General features: G+C 38.0%; 2 protein-coding genes across 4 annotated transcripts in view; one reads left to right on the top strand and one right to left on the bottom strand.

Annotated features, from left to right (window-relative positions):
• mep1a.1 (meprin A, alpha (PABA peptide hydrolase), tandem duplicate 1) overlaps positions 1 to 21781 on the top strand; it is a 193228-nt gene that overhangs the window by 53939 nt on the left and 117508 nt on the right. The gene's annotated exons all lie outside the window — the stretch shown is intronic.
• The window catches only part of LOC139621749 (adhesion G protein-coupled receptor F5-like), a 31799-nt gene that overhangs the window by 5575 nt on the left and 4443 nt on the right, over positions 1 to 21781 (bottom strand). Inside the window, exons 2-29 of one of the 3 annotated variants that reach the window (XM_071478563.1) lie at positions 21609 to 21715; positions 21457 to 21508; positions 21191 to 21334; positions 20905 to 21078; positions 18801 to 18830; positions 18071 to 18226; positions 17794 to 17961; positions 17527 to 17556; positions 17360 to 17389; positions 15409 to 15438; positions 13861 to 14016; positions 13584 to 13751; positions 13317 to 13346; positions 13153 to 13182; positions 12764 to 12793; positions 11715 to 11870; positions 11438 to 11605; positions 11171 to 11200; positions 11013 to 11042; positions 8652 to 8792; positions 8480 to 8568; positions 6276 to 6337; positions 5364 to 5485; positions 5015 to 5227; positions 2690 to 2887; positions 2412 to 2543; positions 1010 to 1188; positions 67 to 243 (exon numbers count right to left, since the gene is read on the bottom strand). In XM_071478563.1, the coding sequence (XP_071334664.1) occupies positions 67 to 243; positions 1010 to 1188; positions 2412 to 2543; positions 2690 to 2887; positions 5015 to 5227; positions 5364 to 5485; positions 6276 to 6337; positions 8480 to 8568; positions 8652 to 8792; positions 11013 to 11042; positions 11171 to 11200; positions 11438 to 11605; positions 11715 to 11870; positions 12764 to 12793; positions 13153 to 13182; positions 13317 to 13346; positions 13584 to 13751; positions 13861 to 14016; positions 15409 to 15438; positions 17360 to 17389; positions 17527 to 17556; positions 17794 to 17961; positions 18071 to 18226; positions 18801 to 18830; positions 20905 to 21078; positions 21191 to 21334; positions 21457 to 21508; positions 21609 to 21715 (3032 nt within the window). The remainder of the gene's footprint in view (positions 1 to 66; positions 244 to 1009; positions 1189 to 2411; positions 2544 to 2689; positions 2888 to 5014; positions 5228 to 5363; positions 5486 to 6275; positions 6338 to 8479; positions 8569 to 8651; positions 8793 to 11012; positions 11043 to 11170; positions 11201 to 11437; positions 11606 to 11714; positions 11871 to 12763; positions 12794 to 13152; positions 13183 to 13316; positions 13347 to 13583; positions 13752 to 13860; positions 14017 to 15408; positions 15439 to 17359; positions 17390 to 17526; positions 17557 to 17793; positions 17962 to 18070; positions 18227 to 18800; positions 18831 to 20904; positions 21079 to 21190; positions 21335 to 21456; positions 21509 to 21608; positions 21716 to 21781) is intronic. The other 2 variants (XM_071478565.1, XM_071478564.1) reach the window with 2 other exon arrangements.

Below are 21781 nucleotides of genomic sequence, written 5' to 3'. Positions count from 1 at the left end.
GTAGTATATATGGTATTGTATTATTTAGGACATGTACAGTATGCCTCGGCAGACTAATCCACATACCTCCATTACAGTTTGTGTTATTATGATATTTGACGATCTTGTTGTATTTGCTACATTGCTGAGTATTTCAACAATGGCGTTAATGTTGGCAGGAGATTCAACCACTTCCTGACTGAAGTTAAGAGTGACACTGCTGAGTTGGTCCAAGAATGCTGGCAGTGAACTGTTGGTTAAGGACTATGAGATTTCAAAGAAAAAAGGATAAGCATTAGGATCACATTAAAGTTACTATGTGTAAAAGAACAGTGGGGCCAGCCCTTTAACCTGGAATACCGCTGGCTGACTGACTGACTGACTGACTGACTGACTGACTGATGATATTTCCACCACTGGTCAGCCAAATGCCTCATCATTGAGTTGGAGTTTCTGGTGCAAACAGGTTCTATTAGCAGGGTGTTTACGTCTATCTGTGCCATCTGTGTGTAAACCACATGTGCCAAAGTAAAGAAAATTAAACAAAACTTTAATATAGTGACTTTTTCCAGGAGCAGACTAGACGGCTTTGTCTATTTTGCAGTATGTATGCACTCAACAAGCATGGAGTTATTATAGTGGTTACATGTCTTATATTATTTCCTGTAACAAACAATACTTCCAACCTATCATCCTTTTAAAATGGTCACCCTAACTGAGGATTCACAAATATCAGGACACTCAAGCATATACAATAAATACAAGCTTATATTTGTAACTTGGAGCATGTAAGTTCCTTCATGAATATGAGTCCCCCTCTACTGGTGGACTTTGAAATTATTATGTTTGGGTTATTCTTTTTTAATTTGTAAATTTTATGCACAAAAGACACGTATATGGCCATATGACTATTCAGTGGTACATGAAGTAGTTAAAATTTTAACCCCCTGCCTGAGCTTGCACAGCTCATCAGATTCACCCCTGATGATGCTATCATTTGGTGTCATAAACAGCTGCAGAACTAAGTCACCTGAGACTGGTTAAGCAGTTCCTGAATTGGTCGTAGGATGCAGTTGTCTTCTGTGGGTTCCCATTCGCCATTTGCCCTACAAACTGCTGTCTTTTCTCCCACCTCGTCTTGGTCACAGGAAGTTTTACCAATGTCATCAACATTTCCAGCTCCATAGATATCGTCGACACAATCAAAATCTAAAGAGAAGAAAGTGACTTTTGACATGAGTACTTGTAACTACAAGAAAAAAATGATCTTGACCTAAATGGTAAAGAGTGCTGCAGGGATGACATTTTTGTCGGCCAATCTGGAAGTTTGCATCATCCTCGTTCCCCCCACAAAAATTGATTTTTACATTGGTTATTGGTTTATGATACTGACACGTTTTGTTCAGTAGTATAATCTTCATAATTGAACACAACTTTTATGGCTTTTGAAGCCTATATGCAATCCGTAAAAGTAAAAGCTAATGTTAGTCCCTAAACAAGCTACACATGACTACGCATGACTTTAACATCACCACCACTAAACCTACAACTTGTAGTTAGTGATTTAGCACTAACCTTTTCTTCTAGAAAAACCTTTCCTCTAACAAAGTTAGTAATAGTTTGCAATAGTTTGTTGGCAACACAACATGGCTGTAAAGGTGGACGAGTCAGTAGATAATTTTTTTTGTTTGGTGTCCCAAAGAACCTCTGTAGTCTCATTTAGCCACTTGTTAGCAAGCAGCATTTTTAAAGAGACGTTAAACCTTAAAGAAATCTCAACTGGGGTATTGACAAACATATTTTATGTTGTAGTGTAGTATCTGAAGTTCTATAGGATATGTGACTTTATGGGTTTGGTATGTTTAGATAGGGGCCCCAGGTCAGAGGATGCACTGGGAGATGGGTGCTTCTCTGTTTAGGAAAATGTGGCCTTTTTTGGTCTTAGGTCTAGGTGTTTTGGGAGATGACTGTCTCTCTGAAAATGAGGCCTTTTATGGTATGGATCGTATACGTTGTCTTAGGTTCATGAAGACAACCAACCTATATAGACGGGGAGTTAGAGCAGTTATTCAGAGGAGATTCATATTGGCTTCGACTCCTCTCTCAGGCAATCCATGGTGCTTGATTTGATGCTGGACTTCTTTGTAATAAACCTCTTTATATACAAGTAAGACAGTGTCAGCTGAGTTTTCTTCATCATCTTCACATCATCGCTGATTAATAAACAACAGTAGAATAAATGACTTGAATATGTCTTGAGTTTGTGTTAACCACAGACCTTATTCAGACATCTAACCAAAACCCATTCAAAAAACCCATACATTTTGGGACAAGGGAACGGGAAGTGCTAAAATGCTAACTAAGTCGTTGTTTTAGGACTCATTCCTGCAGCACACTATTGAATGCTCTATAATGTCTGGGTTAACACTCACCATCAGTGGATAACTCCAGTATTATTTCTCTTTTAAAGTCACTGAGGTTTACCACTTGACAAGTAAACTTCTCTTCCTGGTTTGCACAGTTGTCAGGAATTCGAAACGAAAAGTCGATCTTACTACCTGCAGCTAAACACATAAAAAACAAAAGTGGAGTATCAACATTAACAGATGAAATATACTACATTATCTCAAATAGCTGTCTGAGAACTGCATTTATATGTAAATGATTTCCTAATAGCTTATTTTCTTTTTGGTGTTTGTTTCAGGCTTACCTACAGAAGGGATGCCTGGAAACTCAACAGTATAGGGGCTGTTGACAGAGCACTGCAGTGGCACTTCCTTTCCAACCTCACACTTGACCTTGTTTCTTATTGGGCTGATTTGGATCAAGGGTATCTCTTTGGGGGAGAGAAATCCGTCGGATCTCTGTCTGAAAATGCTTTTGTCTCTCAGCCTACATTCATACCGTCCTGAAATTAAAGGTGAAGATCAGTTAAAGATCAACTCAATGTGAGGCCAGTGTTGCCAAACTAATATAAAATATAATGGACAACAGCACCGTCCAGTGACATGGCAGCAAAGCAACAACCTGAATCAGTGTCATGATCGTGTTCGCTCCTCCCCACCTGCCATTCCCTCCTGCCTTGTTTCCCTTTCAGTACAGTCACCTGACCTTCCCCCACCCATCTACACACCTGTTCTCACTCTGTCAATCACAGAGCCTGGACTTCCTGTCTACTCCTGCCTGTTTGGCTCCGGTTCATGTTCTCACCTGTTTTCCTGTTAACCTGCATTCTTACCTGCACTGCCCATAACTCTGAGGTGTCACTATCATATCACTTGACTGTTCCTGTCTGTCTCCTCTGTGTCTGTATTTATGTCCTCCTGCCTGTCCCTGTTGCGTGACAGTAAGATTTGCTTTAGGAGTTAAAAAGACTTGAGTGAATACCTTTCAAGCCCGACTGAAATTAAATTGCATGAACAGCATATAACCTTAACAGCATAAGTCACTGTGCAAGTGTTGCTGTAGATAACAAGAAATGTAACTACTATGCTACTGAGCAGATGAGGACAGCTGCACAGCTAAAAGCTACTGATCTGTTTGATGACAATGGTCATTTAGTATGATCAGTTCAGTTTGAAGATTCTCTGTATAAGACTCAGCAACTGAGAGAGAGATTGCATCAAAGATTTGTTTTTAAATTTTCTATTTGATAAAAAAAAACAAAAACAAAAAAAAAAACTGATGTGTATCATTTGTGCCTCTGTAGAAATAAGCCAAACTTTTATCAGAATGCAATCTCTGCAGACTGCACTGCATTCTGGTCTAATGAGGCTTCTGTTTCTGGGAAAATAATTTCTCTACTTCTATGACACATTTCAACCTGTACCAGTTTATTTAGTCATACTATATTCTTTATTTGTGTAGAGTAAAACCATCAACCATTAACCAGCAACAACATTTAAATTTTTTTTTTAGTCAAATTTCTTTACCATGACCAGAAGCTTGTACTACAAAGCAAGTTCACTATACCCAGGAAATCTTGTCATTATCACAACAATGCTAAGCGGTCACATGACAGTGGGTATCGACTTGGCAAGTTAACACAGATTTTCTCAATCCAGCCATGAGTGCGTTCGCATAAAAGGGGTGATGTTTGTAGTAGAGGACCAATCATAAATTACTGGCAGCAGAGCAGCATGTTTTACAAACGAGGAGCAAACCCTGAAATTAGACAAATGCATACAAGTTAAACACATAATCCAGGCTAAAAGCAACACAACTGCAGTGGCCAAATGCAGGAAAAACAGCTGGCAAAAAATTAGCGATTGTGTGAATGTGTATGTTAATAGGCTTATATAATTGCCCCATGATTAGAGCATGAGTAGATCGGACTATAATTACATTTGTGTATTCCATTAAATTAACGTGATGCCTAGATGTATTCCTCTGGTGTGCATGATGATTTTAGTCTTACTCTTTCAGCTGCAGCCCCGGTATTGTCACATGGACTTGTGTGCAATACAACAAGTACAAGGTTTTAGTGCTTCAGACAGTCTGTGTTGTAGGAGGAGATCGGTATACAAAAGCATTGCTTGCAGCTTACAGAAAAAACAAAGTGAGACAGGAGGGGGCACAGCTGGCCCTCTGCAATAATGAGCTCATATAAAAAGTCATCAGGGAAAGCGAAACAGGATTTGCCAGGCTCTGACCACAGTTACCATTTTCCAAGAGAACTGCTTGGTCACTGTCTTGAACATAATGTGCTCCACAGCAGGTTAGGTGTGGAGCATAAGTTACCACAGTAATGTACCACAGTAAGAAGTGAACCACCATTGTAACCACAAAAAACCCGGTTTTAAACCTGAAGTTACCTTGCAAACCCTAAATCCTGCATTGTAGTACAAGCCTCACGCATAGCCAGGCTAAACAACAAATGGTGATGGTGTGGGGTTTGTATGCCAGATGTTGCTCTCCAGCCAATGAGAGTTCTGCATTTGTGCACGGCACTTGCAAACATGTATGATTTGAAAATGTCATGACAAGACAAAAATACAAATCATGTATTTACTGCACCACTGGATCGATTTCTTACCTCTGTCAGTGACGAAAAATTTGGACACAGTTAAAATTGCCCTTTCCCCATCTCTTGAAAAGCTGTGTTCACTGTCTTCAAGTATTAACTCATCGTTACGTGTCCACTCCGCAGTCCAGCTGTCGCCGAAGTTGAACAATGGTGGAGGAGGACCACATGTCAGGGTCGCTCTTTGCCCCAAAAATGGTTGTACAAACACTAAGCTTGTTGGGCCTTTAGAAAATGGAAACAAAGCCCAGACATTTATTTTAAAATCATCTGTGCACAATGATCAGATATTCCTGACATGATAAAAAAATAAAATCCCAGCAAATTTTATGTCTGTCAAAAATATGTAAAACTGACTTACTGTCATATATCATAGTATATATTTCTGACAGCTGTGTAAATACCCCCGCTTCTAGTTCTTCAATTTCGCTGTCTGGAAAAGCAGCTGCTCTGATAGTGTAATCAGCAATGGTGCTTCCACTCCTGTAACACAGAATCGAATCCCAGTGAAAATCCAATCAGCTGGTATAATATAGTTCATTTAGGACCATATTATATCTGCTCTGGAAACTCACCTACAAAATAGTGTTAAACACTGTATGGTCACTTATTCTGCCACATGAAAAATAGTCCAATTTACAATTGAGTTCAGTCAGTGTTTTGTTGGAAAAAGGCAGCACAGTGTGCTTTGAGCTATATGCTAACACTGACCACATGTATGATGCTAACATAATCACAATGACAATGTTAACATGCTGATACTAAGCAGGCATCATCTTCACCATGATCACCACATAGTTCAGCATCTCAACATGCTAACATTTGCTAATTAGCATTAAACACAAAATACAACTGAGGCTGATACAGGTGATTGATCAGAAACCAAAGCACAGGACAAACTGATGTTCTAACAATGAGATGCTGGTAGTTGAAAAGTTAAAGGATTGCTAAGGTTATTACAAATCATCCTGAGGGGGAAATTAATATAACTATCCAAATTTCCTGTAAATCTAGCCTAGAACTGCTGAGATATTTCAGTTTGGACCAAAATGACTTATACTGCCATCCCAACAGCCATGCTGCAATATTAGACCGATGCATCAGGAATTCTGTGCTACCACTCTTTCAATTATTTTTAAATATCAGATAAAAAAATTTTAAAAAAGATCACACTGGTACTATGCAAATATATTATGTTTCAAAAACCTAAAAACAACCAAACTATCAGCAGACAAATATATCAAAACTGATTTAAGAATAAAATCTGACCTACCTGAACCTAGGTTCTGATGCTGATACCAGGGTTGAGATGACCCTCCTACTTTGTGTTTGAATCTGTGAGATAGTGACATAGCCTGCTTGTTATTAATTCTGCAATCAATTCAGGATCAGATGTAACAATGTATCAATACTGTGACAAAACTACAACAGCGTATTCAGGCCTTTGTAGGCAAAACAAAAATAAATAAATACATAAATAAAATTACAGTGTGGGGTGCAGGGTAATATTCTGAGAAAATACTCAGAATTTCCAAGATTAAAGTCATACATTGCGAGAATAAAACTTGGATATTGTCTAAGATTAAAGTGGCAAATCTATGTTAAAATAAAAATATACAAGAAAAAAAAATGTATTTGTGGGGGAAAATACTCTCACAGATATACAAGAAATTTTGTAAATTTGTGTCTATCTTTGCTGGTAAGCTAATCTAATTTTTAATATTTTACCTTGTGTATGAAAAACACATTCACAACATGTTCACAATGACAGTACATTCCTGACATACATTGACCTGTATTGCTGGTATATCACAATCAATCTTTAAAGTAGGGCTTTACATATGGTCTACTCTTACCTTACATCCCTGAATGACAGTGTCCACACATTTCCCTTACTACTGATTGTTGGCACAAATAAACAAGATACAAAGATACTTGAATGATGGATGGTAATGCATGACAAGCTGCACCAATGGGATGAAAATGGAACAGTTCCTGTCTCCTAACTGAGACACTACACAGCAGCCATTGCGTTTCAGCCATCAATAAAACACACTTCAAAGTCAATTGAACCTGCTACGCAGCCTGTGTCACATCCAGTGGCAGCATCCAGAGTATCCAGCATCAACATTCACTTTGACCCCAACCTCCTGATGGCTGAGGCTGAAGCAGGCAATCAATCTATTGACACTGTTCTGCCTCTGACATTTAAGTTATATGCCAACTGTCTCTTATTGGCTGGGTATATGCATACTTTTGACAAATTATTTAAATTCATTGTTAAATTATGACGATTTCCTTATTGCTAAATCTGATTACAAACTGGGTTACAATTTGATTAGGTCGTCCATTGCAGGCGTAATACATAGCAAGCAACCGTGTCTGCAGTGTGATGAGGTTGCTCCAACTTTGCCATTTGAGGCAGTGCAAAAAAAAAAAAAAGGTGTTTTTCTCATATATGTCTCATAAATTTGTTGGTTTTTTTCCCTCCTTTTTTAACCCTTTAATCTTGGAGAATATCTCATATTTTTTTCTTGTAAATGTATGACTTTGATCTTGAAAATTCACATTTTTTTCTTGGAAGATTTCCCCCACCCCCTGACTTTCCAGTGTTGGATAAGTTACTTAGGAAGTAATAGGTTACTTTTTTTAACTTAAAAGTGATAATATTACTCTACATATTACTTCAAAAGTAATTAGTTATATTACTTGTTCTATTACTATATTGCACTTGCTTTACAAAATATTAAACATTGCACATCTACTGGTGATACTGCAGCTTCCTGTTTTGTTGTTTCAACCCCAACATATTAAACAGGGTCCCAATGTTCAGTTATGAAAACATGATTACATCTCACAGCAGCTTCTCAAACCTCTTATAGACTGTCTGTTCTTTGTCGGGGAAAGCACCAAACCTTCTAAAATAAAAAGCAGCTTCTCAGGTGAGCTAGATGGGGTCGGAGTGTTGTACTTGTAAATGTTTTTGACGTTTGAGAACTAGTTCAGAGTCTCAACCTCAGATCCAATCGATGTCAAGTAGTCCATTACTTCTTTTTCTGCCGAGTATCTGTCCTTGGACACTTTCATTATGACGTAGTGGACACAGAGGCCGGTTTCTGTGCAGTAGCGCGACGCTGCTGTCAGAAGTTCCCTCACAAGCTCTTACCTGCTCTCATCTCTCAGGCACTGGAGTTTGAACCTCAGACAACTAGCAGCTGCAAGAAGAGTGTCTTTGCTATCCAGGACATGAGCAGAACGATGTCACCATAAGATAGTAACACAATGCTGATGTTTTACAAATTGTAATTCCTTACACTAACCATTACTGGGGAAAGTAATAATATTACAGTAATTTGTTACTGAGTAACATGTTACTACCTAACACTGCTGGTGATATAATTAGTGTTGTTTATTTATTTTAACCTACATTGCTGTAGAAAACCTAATGACACAGACAATGGAAACATAAAGACTTACAGCATTATTGATGTTTTGAAAAACTGCACTGTTCTGGTCATTGTATGCATCATCAAAGGTTAGGTCCATGGTAATCGAAAAACTCCTCTCTACAACAGAAACAGTTAAGATCACAAGGAGGCAATTTCATGAGATACACATAACCTCATTCTTTATATTTTATGTGTAATACCCCTTATTATTGGTGGCACTGTCGTTGTCATTGACGTTGTTGTTGTTGTCATTGGTGTTGTTGTTATCTCTGTTGTAGTTGTTGTCATTGGTGTTGTTGTTATCTCTGTTGTAGTAGTTGTCATCTCCGTTGTTGTCGTTACTGTAAAAATAACACAAATCAGCAAGACCTTGCATCACTAAAAACTCTTTGAAGTCAAAGAGTAAGTGGGTTTTTATTTTTTATTTTCCAAGTGTTTTCATCCACTCTAAAAACTTGTTGAACTTTATCCATGCAAAGCAAAGCAAAATGTTTCTCTTACCAGGAGTTGTGATAAGACATGGACAAATATCTTTGCATTTCTCTCAGTTACTCGGAGACTATTTGGACTAGAGCAAACAGGCTTTTATATATTAAACCTACATCGGTCTGCTTAATACCCATACCATTTAAAGATGATTACATATGACACATCATTCTTGATATTCATTTGAATCGAATAATTCAGATACTGCAACTGAGTCCAACCCATGTTGCAACCGTCTAATCCCTATCAGCCATGACAGAACATCATGTGGGCTCTTGTAAACACACCTTGGCATATGCTAATCATGTCATTTAGAAGTCAACAAAACAATGATTCAAACTATTCATTTAAACTGATTAATTCATACAAAAATCAGGACTGTTTGACAAAAAGCTGCATCTGCCCATAAAGGCTGATGATTCCTCTTAGATTGCAAAGCTAGAGCTCTGTTTGTCTGCTGTAAAACACTGGATATCTCATAATTTCCTGGCCACGTGCTCGTATTAAAAGTCTTCAAATGGTTCAGAATGCTGCAGCTAGAATTTTAACTAAATCCAGGAAATGTGATCACATTATGCCAGTTTTAGCTTCCCTCCATTGGCTTCCTATCCATGTCAGATCAGACTTTGCTTCTGATGACATATAAAGCTCGGACTGGCTCCTTCATACCTTTCTGATCTTCTTCAACCTTATACTCCTGCTTGTGATCTCTGTTCCCAGAGTTTAGGGCTCTTGTCTGTTACTAGAGTTAAAAAGTCTTCTGCTGGCAGCAGAGCCTTCTCCTATCAGGCCCCTCCGCTCTGGAACAATCTCCCTGCTGATATTAGACTGTCCAACTCAATTCATGCCTTTAAATCTAAACTTAGAACTTACTTTTATGCCTTAACTTTTACTTAGATGTATATTCTCTAACTACCTCAGATGTGTACCTGTTATTCTCCTAATATCGATGGGTGGGCCTCAGTCTCAATAAATCAGTCATACCCAGTATAGACACAGTATAGCCCAGGTCATTCTGCCGACGAAATTACTGTGAACCTTCTGACTTTACTGCATTTACTGCATTATTCTAACTGCCTGTTTGTCTCTCATGCACATGAGCGCCCAAGCTGTGTGCTCCTCCCCCTTCTCCGTCTCCCTGTGACCCACCACTCACCCCCAACCCCTCCTCTCTCTTTCTTTCTTTCTCTCCCCTTGTTCTTCTCTACAGGTCCTTCTGCCCCGAGCTGCAGAGTTAGAATCTCCAAATGCAACTGCCTCCACGATCCTGCTCAACACCTGCTGCTGAATTACTATCGCTGTTATTAACTATAATTTATACTATGTTTATATCAGTAGCTGCATTATCACTAACTTTAACACTTGTATCGTTGCTGCTGTTAGTGCTTATTGCTGTCACTACTACTAGTGCATCTCTCGCTCCCTCGCCCTCTCGCTCTCTCTCTCTCTCGCTCCCTCGCCCTCTCGCTCTCTCTCTCAAACCCAACCGGTCGAGGCAGATGGCGGCCTACCCTGAGCCCGGTTCTGCCTGAGGTTTCTGCCTCTTAAAGGACGTTTTTCCTTGCCACTGTCGCCAAGTGCTTGCTCTCAGTGGGAATGGTTGGGTCTCTTTCTCTCCAATACTTCATAGAGAAGTTCTTGACTTCCTCCAATTGGAAAGTGCCTTGAGATAACTTTTGTTGTGATTTGGCACTTTATGAATAAAACTTGATTTGATTTGATTTGATTTGATTGGAGGAATAAGACTTGCAACCGTCCCCAATCTCCCCTACAGTACACAACACTTTTCACCACGTTATGTGGAGTCAACATGACATGAATCCCACTGATAATAGTGTTGCCCATGTGCAGTGTCTGTCAGGTTTTTAGCTAACTTTTCTTTTGCTTCAATTGAGAGTATACATGGTCTCTACTGTGTGTAAGTTGTATCAAACTAGAGGCAAACACATGTATTTCCAAACCATTTAAATTGCAGTATTGCAACAACTGATACTTCAAAAGCTATGCAAGTCTTTTGATTTTACAATACCAGACTTCAGAAACACACACACAGACTGTCATTTCATGTGTCATACCATTTGGTGGTGTAGATGATGGTGTAGTTTCTGTAAAAAATCATCAACACTATAATTAAATACTGTCTGACATTTAAATTGTTTATAATGTTTTCTATTAAAAATCAAGAATCTATTGTACTTTATCTGAGCAAAACAAAACAAAATGTTTCTCGTACCAGGAGTTGGTGTTGGACATAGACTGGTATCTGTGGAGAAACATTAGAGGTTACATCATGTCACCACACTTTTCTGCCCCCAAAACACAATATCTTCAATTATAATTAACATCAGATCACTTAAGACATGGATTGATTTTTAAAACATAATTAAACACAAGCCTAAGCATGTTCATGTCAACACACATAGCACAGTCAGACAGACACAGCAGATATTTGTCACCTTCTTGCTGATAGCATCATTTTTATTACAACAGCAGTGCTTACTTGTGATTGGTTCACAGAACTCTCCATCAGGAGGAAGTCCATTTCTGCATGTGCAAATTTCTGTGGTGCCGTTACTACATGAACTGTTTATGTCACACTTGTCACATGGCCAAGCAAAGCCCTCCTCACACTGACACTGCAGACCTCCAACCAAGTATGGATAGCACACTGAAAAAAGAAATCGTCAAGTCACATTATAAAAATCATACAGTATTGATATAAGAGCTCCAAATCAGCCACAAAAATTATGTAAAGAAACAAGCAAGAACTTTCTTACCTGTGGTGACATTTAAGCTTGTTACTATTAAACTTTCAGTGATGGGAAAGAAGAATGGAATAAGGCTCAGAGAGTTCCTTGCTTGGTCAATGAAATTTGATGGCACACTGGAGGCTGGGATGCGCAAGTCAAGGACTAAATCAATGTCCACTATGCCTGTGGTGGAGAACAAGAGAAAATCCATCACATAAGTATATCAACATCACATAGAACAACATAAGGGAGACTGGGGATGGTTGCAAATCTTTTTACATTTCTCTCAGTTACCCAGAGACTATTTGGACTAGAGCAATCAGGTTTTTATATATTAAACCCACATCAGTCAGCTTAATACCCATACCATTTAAAGATGATTACATATAACACATCATTCTTGATATTCATTTGAATCAAAGAATTCAGATATTGCAACTGACCTCAACTCTGGACAGTTGCAACACAGATCAGGGATGGTTGCAGCATATTAAAAATGGACTACTTGATGCTAATTCACTTTTGTTTATATCTCAATCAGCATAGTAATTTGAAAGTATGCACTGTTTACTTTAAAATTATAGAATTATTTATTTCACAATATTTAGCAAAGAGCAGTTATCAAATTTTGTTTTGCAGAGAACATAGGCCTACTTTGAGTCAAATTTTTACTATATTACTATTTTACTGCTTAAGATAAACAGAACAGGCAAATATATTGTGAGACGATGAGAGGCTAACCAAATAATTCCCCAAATAACTTGTTTGTATCCTCTTATGTGTAAAATGAGCAGCTACTGTTGCATCTGTTGGGCTATGGGACCAAATTAGCCACATATATGTTGTCTGTTTTGAACTGAAAATGTCGAAAAATACTGTTGTGTGGTCTGTTTTGATGTTGGGGACTTTAGCAATAACTTGTTGCAACTGTTTACTCCCTATCGGCCATGGCAGAACATCATGTGGTCACTCATAAACACACCTTGACATATACTTCAAAAACTATGCAAGTCTTTTGATTTTACAATACCAGACTTCAGAAACACACACACAGACTGTCATTTCATGTGTCATACCATTTGGTGGCGTAGGTGATGGTGTTGTTTCTGTAAAAAAAATAAAAATAAAAAATAAGACAATTAATTAAAATCAGCAGCACTTTTACTATAATTAAATGCTCTATAAAATTTAAATACTTTACATGGGACAAAATCAGCCACATATGTGTTGCCTGTTGAAAAATACTGTTGTGTGGTCTGTATTGATGTTGGGGACAGTAACAATAACTTGTTGCAACTGTTTGCAACTTGTTTGCAACTGTTTAATCCCTATCAGCCATGACAGAACATCACGGTGGCTAGTAAACACACCTTAACATATGGTTCAAAAGCTATGCAAGTTTTTTTGATTTTACAGTACCAGACTTCAGAAACACACACACAGACTGTCATTTCATGTGTCATACCATTTGGCGGTGTAGGTGATGGTGTTGTTTCTGTAAAACATAAATTAAATCAACACTATAATTAAATGCTGTCTTATATTTAAAATGTTAATAATGTTTTCTATTAAAAATCAAGAATCTATTGTACTTTATCTGAGCAAAACAAAACAAAATGTTTCTCGTACCAGGAGTTGGTGTTGGACATAGACTGGTATCTGTGGAGAAACATTAGAGGTTACATCATGTCACCACACTTTTCTGCCCCCAAAACACAATATCTTCAATTATAATTAACATCAGATCACTTAAGACATGGATTGATTTTTAAAACATAATTAAACACAAGCCTAAGCATGTTCATGTCAACACACATAGCACAGTCAGACAGACACAGCAGATATTTGTCACCTTCTTGCTGATAGCATCATTTTTATTACAACAGCAGTGCTTACTTGTGATTGGTTCACAGAACTCTCCATCAGGAGGAAGTCCATTTCTGCATGTGCAAATTTCTGTGGTGCCGTTACTACATGAACTGTTTATGTCACACTTGTCACATGGCCAAGCAAAGCCCTCCTCACACTGACACTGCAGACCTCCAACCAAGTATGGATAGCACACTGAAAAAAGAAATCGTCAAGTCACATTATAAAAATCATACAGTATTGATATAAGAGCTCCAAATCAGCCACAAAAATTATGTAAAGAAACAAGCAAGAACTTTCTTACCTGTGGTGACATTTAAGCTTGTTACTATTAAACTTTCAGTGATGGGAAAGAAGAATGGAATAAGGCTCAGAGAGTTCCTTGCTTGGTCAATGAAATTTGATGGCACGCTGGAGGCTGGGATGCGCAAGTCAAGGACTAAATCAATGTCCACTATGCCTGTGGTGGAGAACAAGAGAAAATCCATCACATAAGTATATCAACATCATATAGAACAACATAAGGGAGACTGGGGATGGTTGCAAATCTTTTTACATTTCTCTCAGTTACCCAGAGACTATTTGGACTAGAGCAATCAGGTTTTTATATATTAAACCCACATCAGTCAGCTTAATACCCATACCATTTAAAGATGATTACATATAACACATCATTCTTGATATTCATTTGAATCAAAGAATTCAGATATTGCAACTGACCTCAACTCTGGACAGTTGCAACACAGATCAGGGATGGTTGCAGCATATTAAAAATGGACTACTTGATGCTAATTCACTTTTGTTTATATCTCAATCAGCATAGTAATTTGAAAGTATGCACTGTTTACTTTAAAATTATAGAATTATTTATTTCACAATATTTAGCAAAGAGCAGTTATCAAATTTTGTTTTGCAGAGAACATAGGCCTACTTTGAGTCAAATTTTTACTATATTACTATTTTACTGCTTAAGATAAACAGAACAGGCAAATATATTGTGAGACGATGAGAGGCTAACCAAATAATTCCCCAAATAACTTGTTTGTATCCTCTTATGTGTAAAATGAGCAGCTACTGTTGCATCTGTTGGGCTATGGGACCAAATTAGCCACATATATGTTGTCTGTTTTGAACTGAAAATGTCGAAAAATACTGTTGTGTGGTCTGTTTTGATGTTGGGGACTTTAACAATAACTTGTTGCAACTGTTTACTCCCTATCGGCCATGGCAGAACATCATGTGGTCACTCATAAACACACCTTGACATATGCTAATCATGTCATTTCATGTGTCAACAAAACAATGATTCAAACTATTCATTCAAACTGAGTAATTCATACAGAAAGTCAGGTCTGTTTAATAAAAATGCAACTCATGAAAACAAATTAATTTCATATTTCCAAAACAAGTCTTTTTTTCAAAAAATGCAGCAGAAGATTTTGAATGTGTCTTTCATCTTCCTGCTGGGGATAGGGTCTAACTGAGCATGTGCAATATGAGTGTCATCACTCTTGCATGCTTCTGATTGGAGCAACAGTCCCCAATCTCCCCTACAGTACACAACATTTTTCACTACGTTATGTGGAGTCAACATGACATGAATCCCACTGATAATAGTGTTGTCCATGTGCAGTGTCTGTCAAACTTTTTAGCTAACTTTCCTTTTACTTGAGAGTATACATGGTCTCTACTGTGTATAAGTTGTATCAAACTAGAGGCAAACACATGTATTTCCAAACCACTGAATGGCAGTATTGCAACAACTGATACTTTAAAAGCTATGCAAGTCTTTTGATTTTACAATACCAGACTTCAGAAACACACACACAGACTGTCATTTCATGTGTCATACCATGTGGTGGCGTAGGTGATGGTGTTGTTTCTGTTAAAAAAAAAAAAAAGAAAGAAAAAGACAATTAATTAAGATCAGCAGCACTTTTACTATAATTAAATGCTTTATAAAATTTTAAATGCTTTACATGGGACCAAATTAGCCACATACAGTGGGGCAAAAAAATATTTAGTCAGCCACCAATTGTGCAAGTTCTCCCACTTAAAAAGATGAGAGGCCTGTAATTTTCATCATAGGTAGACTTCAACTATGAGAGACAGAATGGGGAGAAAGAATCCAGGAAATCACATTGTAGGATTTTTAATGAATTAATTGGTAAATTCCTCTGTAAAATAAGTATTTGGTCACCTACAAACGAGCAAGATTTCTGGCTTTCACAGACCTGTAACTTCTTCTTTAAGAGGCTCCTCTGTCCTCCACTCGTTACCTGTATTAATGGCACCTATTTGAACTCGTTATCAGTATAAAAGACACCTGTCCACAACCTCAAACAGTCACACTCCAAACTTCACTATGGCCAAGACCAAAGAGCTGTCAAAGGACACCAGAAACAAAATTGTAGACCTGCACCAGGCTGGGAAGACTGAATCTGCAATAGGTAAGCAGCTTGGTGTGAAGAAATCAACTGTGGGAGCAATTATTAGGAAATGGAAGACATACAAGACCACTGATAATCTCCCTCAATCTGGGGCTCCACGCAAGATCTCACCCCGTGGGGTCAAAATGATCACAAGAACGGTGAGCTAAAATCCCAGAACCACACGGGGGGACCTAGTGAATGACCTGCAGAGAGCTGGGACCAAAGTAACAAAGGCTACCATCAGTAACACACTACGCCGCCAGGGACTCAAATCCTGCAGTGCCAGACGTGTCCCCCTGTTTAAGCCAGTACATGTCCAGGCCCGTCTGAAGTTTGCTAGAGAGCATTTGGATGATCCAGACGAGGATTGGGAGAATGTCATATGGTCAGATGAAACCAAAATAGAACTTTCTGGTAGAAACTCAACTTGTCGTGTTTGGAGGAGGAAGAATGCTGAGTTGCATCCAAAGAACACCATACCTACTGTGAAGCATGGGGGTGGAAACATCATGCTTTGGGGCTGTTTTTCTGCAAAGGGACCAGGACGACTGATCTGTGTAAAGGAAAGAATGAATGGGGCCATGTATCGTGAGATTTTGAGTGAAAACCTCCTTCCATCAGCAAGGGCATTGAAGATGAAACATGGCTGGGTCTTTCAGCATGACAATGATCCCAAACACACCGCCCAGGCAACGAAGGAGTGGCTTCGTAAGAAGCATTTCAAGGTCCTGGAGTGGCCTAGCCAGTCTCCAGATCTCAACCCCATAGAAAATCTTTGGAGGGAGTTGAAAGTCCGTGTTGCCCAGCGACAGCCCCAAAACATCACTGCTCTAGAAGAGATCTGCATGGAGGAATGGGCCAAAATACCAGCAACAGTGTGTGAAAACCTTGTGAAGACTTACAGAAAACGTTTGACCTCTGTCATTGCCAACAAAGGGTGTATAACAAAGTATTGAGATGAACTTTTGTTATTGACCAAATACTTATTTTCCACCATAATTTGCAAATAAATTCTTTAAAAATCAGACAATGTGATTTTCTGGATTTTTTTTTCTCATTTTGTCTCTCATAGTTGAGGTATACCCATGATGAAAATTACAGGCCTCTCTCATCTTTTTAAGTGGGAGAACTTGCACAATTGGTGGCTGACTAAATACTGTTGAAAAATACTGTTGTGTGGTCTGTTTTGATGTTGGGGACAGTAACAATAACTTGTTGCAACTGTTTAATCCCTATCAGCCATGGCAGAACATCATGTGGTCACTAGTAAACACACCTTAACATATGGTTCAAAAGCTATGCAAGTTTTTTTGATTTTACAGTACCAGACTTCAGAAACACACACACAGACTGTCATTTCATGTGTCATACCATTTGGTGGTGTAGGTGATGGTGTTGTTTCTGTAAAAAATAAATTAAATCATCAACACTATAATTAAATGCTGTCTTATATTTAAAATGTTAATAATGTTTTCTATTACTAATCAAGAATCTATTGTACTTTATCTGAGCAAAACAAAACAAAATGTTTCTCGTACCAGGAGTTGGTGTTGGACATAGACTGGTATCTGTGGAGAAACATTAGAGGTTACATCATGTCACCACACTTTTCTGCCCCCAAAACATAAAATCTTCAATTATAATTAACATCAGATCACTTAAGACATGGATTGATTTTTAAAACATAATTAAACACAAGCCTAAGCATGTTCATGTCAACACACATAGCACAGTCAGACAGACACAGCAGATATTTGTCACCTTCTTGCTGATAGCATCATTTTTATTACAACAGCAGTGCTTACTTGTGATTGGTTCACAGAACTCTCCATCAGGAGGAAGTCCATTTCTGCATGTGCAAATTTCTGTGGTGCCGTTACTACATGAACTGTTTATGTCACACTTGTCACATGGCCAAGCAAAGCCCTCCTCACACTGACACTGCAGACCTCCAACCAAGTATGGATAGCACACTGAAAAAAGAAATCGTCAAGTCACATTATAAAAATCATACAGTATTGATATAAGAGCTCCAAATCAGCCACAAAAATTATGTAAAGAAACAAGCAAGAACTTTCTTACCTGTGGTGACATTTAAGCTTGTTACTATTAAACTTTCAGTGATGGGAAAGAAGAATGGAATAAGGCTCAGAGAGTTCCTTGCTTGGTCAATGAAATTTGATGGCACACTGGAGGCTGGGATGCGCAAGTCAAGGACTAAATCAATGTCCACTATGCCTGTGGTGGAGAACAAGATAATTTTTTTCAAATAAAATATAACAATAATAATAACCATAACAATAACACATGATACATCCATGCTCACTTGTTTTTCAATGCTTTCAACTTAAACAGTCACAAATCATTGAACAATGTGGTTATTTAGTTTTTTGTGTCCCCTGGTAACACTGCTGTTGTGTTGTGAGTATTTGCAGCACATGTGTTGTCAAATTCATGAAGATGTTTTCTGAATTTGTGTGTGTTTTGCCTAATTGCATGTGTTTTCTTAAGTTGCAGTGCGTTGAGCTCTCTAGGCCACTGCACTTTTGACTAATAACATGAATCCCATGAATGTTGCCCATGTGCAGCATCTGTCAAACTTTTTAGCTAACTGAGTTGATTGAATTGAGAGTATACATGGTCTCTATGGTTACATCAGGGTTGTATCAAACTAGAGGCAAACATATGTATTTCCAAACCATTAAATAGCAGTATTGCTACAATCGATATTTCAAGAGCTATGAAAGTTTTTAGATTTTACAGCACCAGACTTCATAAACACACACACAGACTGTCATTTCATGTGTCATACCATGTGGTGGTGTAGGTGATGGTGTTGTTTCTGTAACAAAAACACACACAAAAAAAAAAAAGAAAATTCTTTAAAATCAGCAGCACTTTTCTACTACAAATTAAGAATTTATTGTACTTTATCTGGGCATAATGAAATACAATTCACATACAAAACGATAGCTCTAATGACATGAAGTGGAACAGTTGTAATCTTTTCCATCAACACTTTTTACTGTGTGCATTCTTCACATAACTTTTGTTGTTCTGATCTGTAAGCTAACGCTTTTGCTCTGTGAAAGTTGTGTGTGCTTGGAGCTGAGCATACTGTATCTAAATCCAAACCAATGTCTGATACAAGATCATGTTTTTCTACACAATTTTCACATATTTTCTAAGTAAACCTGAAGGAGGCCTTTTAGTATGTTAATAATATTTATGCGCTACATCTAAAGAGGCTGTTCTACTTTGCTCAAGCAAAGCAAAGCACAGTAGTTTCTCAAACCAATAGGAGGTGTTCAGGACACCTTTTCAATCACCAAACCTGGTGTCTGCATGCCACAGATTCTTTTCTTCAGGTATGTGCCGATGCCAGCTATCTGATTAAATTTCACTAAGCTCATGTCAAAGAAAACAAGGAAGTATTTACTTTTCTGTCACAGCTGGTTCCTTATTTTATGACTCAGAAAGTTAAAAGTAGTGTGTCCAACACCTGCGGCTTCTCGTTAAAAGAAGAGTACAGTAGAGCCGCCACAAATGCAGCATTTGATGCATGCAAAGCAACACCTACTGGCCAAAAGATGTAACTGCCTGATCTTCCTGATTTACTGTCGTCCATATTTTTAATGAGTGGTTTGTGTAAGTATTTCAGCACTATCCAGAATAATAGACCAGTAACAAATGTTAAATTAGCAGTTAGTTCTTTAGCTGAATTACTAAAACAGGAATTAAAAGAGCTAAATAGGAAGTGTATAGTTAGGCCTGAGTTGGACCCAAGTGGAAACCCACCGTGATGTCACCCATTGTTCGCCAGCTGTGGTACAGTCTGTCGATCATATGATAGCCCCGCCCTGACGCGTACCATGCTTTATTATCTATTTTCCTCTAAACCGACCATAATTTTAAAAAATGAACATCATGTTGTGTTGGAGAAAACTCTTTAGGAGAATGTTTACTGAGGTAACAAATCAAGTGAGAAGTAAGGCCATTTTCCTATAGACTTCAATACAATCAGACTTATTTTTACATCCATTGGAGTCGCCCCCTGATGGTCATTAGATAGAATGCAGGTTTAAGGCTCTTCGGCATTGGTTTCACTTTTCACAGCCGGAGTCTGCGTCCATTTTTATAAAAAGTCTGTGGTTGGACCTCAGTGTAGCCAGATTGCTGAGAGCAGCAATATCATATTAGGAAAACAGTCATTTATAAATAAATGTACTTTACTTGAGTATTAAAAGTCCTCATCATGTACAACGACCCTTTTCAGTATATGTATTGTTTGGAATAAAACTGTCATAGCCACTTATGAAGTAATATGTGAGCAGCACTTTTATGTTGAATATCTAGCTACAACAAGACAACATGTTCTGACCATATATTTTATATGGAACTAATTTTAATACATTTTCAGGTGTTTACAGCTGTTAGATAAATATAGTGGAATAGAAATGTAAAGTATCATAAAATAGTGATACTCAGGTGCCTTAAATTGTACTTGCACTGTATTTAAGGACATATACTTAACATTTTACTAAATAACAATAGCAATACCACAGTTTAAAAGTACTTTGCTATAAGTGAAAGTATTATACCTTTTACTTTAAGTACATTTTGTTTATAAGCAGCAAAATTGGACTTATTGAATTGAATTATTAAATGTAGTACTGCTGGATAATTAATATTATTGATGAATTAACATGTAAGAGGCATTTAATATTGTAGTCAGCTGTGGTGCTATTTTAGCTCATTTCATATACTGTTGAGTGGTTACAACAGTAGCAAACCAGTAACTATGTCTATTCTAACTCTCTAACCTTCTAATTAGATGAAGTGGAGTAAAAAGTAGAAAATCAGTTCACTCCATTACTAATACACCTAATAATGATTCACCGATGAACATGGCTTACCTGGTATACTGGTGTTTAGCTGGCAGAACTGGCCGTCAGCTGGAAGGTCATCAATGCATCCACATGTGCCACCAACAATGGCATCACAGGCCCCAGAGATAATGCAGTTGTTAAATGACCAAGCATAGTTCTCCTCACATCTGCACTGGTATCTACTTGCATTTGATGAACACACTGTGTAAAGAAACAGCAGCACACAACATTAAGATTTAATGACATGTTTACTGTCAGGTAAGATATTCAGTTCCAGCAAACAATGGGGCAACAACAATGAAGCATGTTATACCTGTTGTGGTTTCAATGCTGGTAATTTCCACAGTGTTGTTGATCAGTAAAGTAAGAGTGAGTTGGCTCAAGATAGTTCTGAAACGGTCCAGGTCAGAGACGTTTATTACAGCTTCGAGTACATAGTCAGAGGAATTTAAGGCAGCTGGGAAGACATGAAACAGACATACACACACACTCAGCATCAATAGTCAGCATTGTCTGATCTTATGAGCACACAGACATGTCAATAGTTGACAGTAGAGACAGTAGTTAGAAAAGACTGACCTGCTCTTTTTTCCCTGGCATGACTGTATGATGCTTTTGTACTCATCAGGTCCTGAAAAAATACATTTCCATTCAGTATCTCATAGAAAAGAGCCACAGTGTTGAGTGTTATGACTTCATTATTATCAATAATTGTAAATTATTAATGTTACCTCAAAGAATACGTTGAGAGACTGTCTGTATCCCTGATTCTCCAGAGTGTAGCATATAGCCAGAAGAACAATCATGTATCCTACTGCCTTTGGTAATGCCATCCCGACTAGAGAGAAAGCACAGTCAACACAATGACTTCTCATTATTAACCCGTTTTGCCCCACTGGCAACA

The sequence above is a fragment of the Trachinotus anak genome, unplaced genomic scaffold (genome assembly GCF_046630095.1).
Source record: "Trachinotus anak isolate AG129_WGS33_773 ecotype Australia unplaced genomic scaffold, CSIRO_AGI_Tana_v1 ptg000005l, whole genome shotgun sequence".
Taxonomy (NCBI): Eukaryota; Metazoa; Chordata; class Actinopteri; order Carangiformes; family Carangidae; genus Trachinotus; species Trachinotus anak.
Note: the sequence above shows the minus strand (reverse complement) of the source record. Positions and strands in the feature narration are given on the sequence as shown.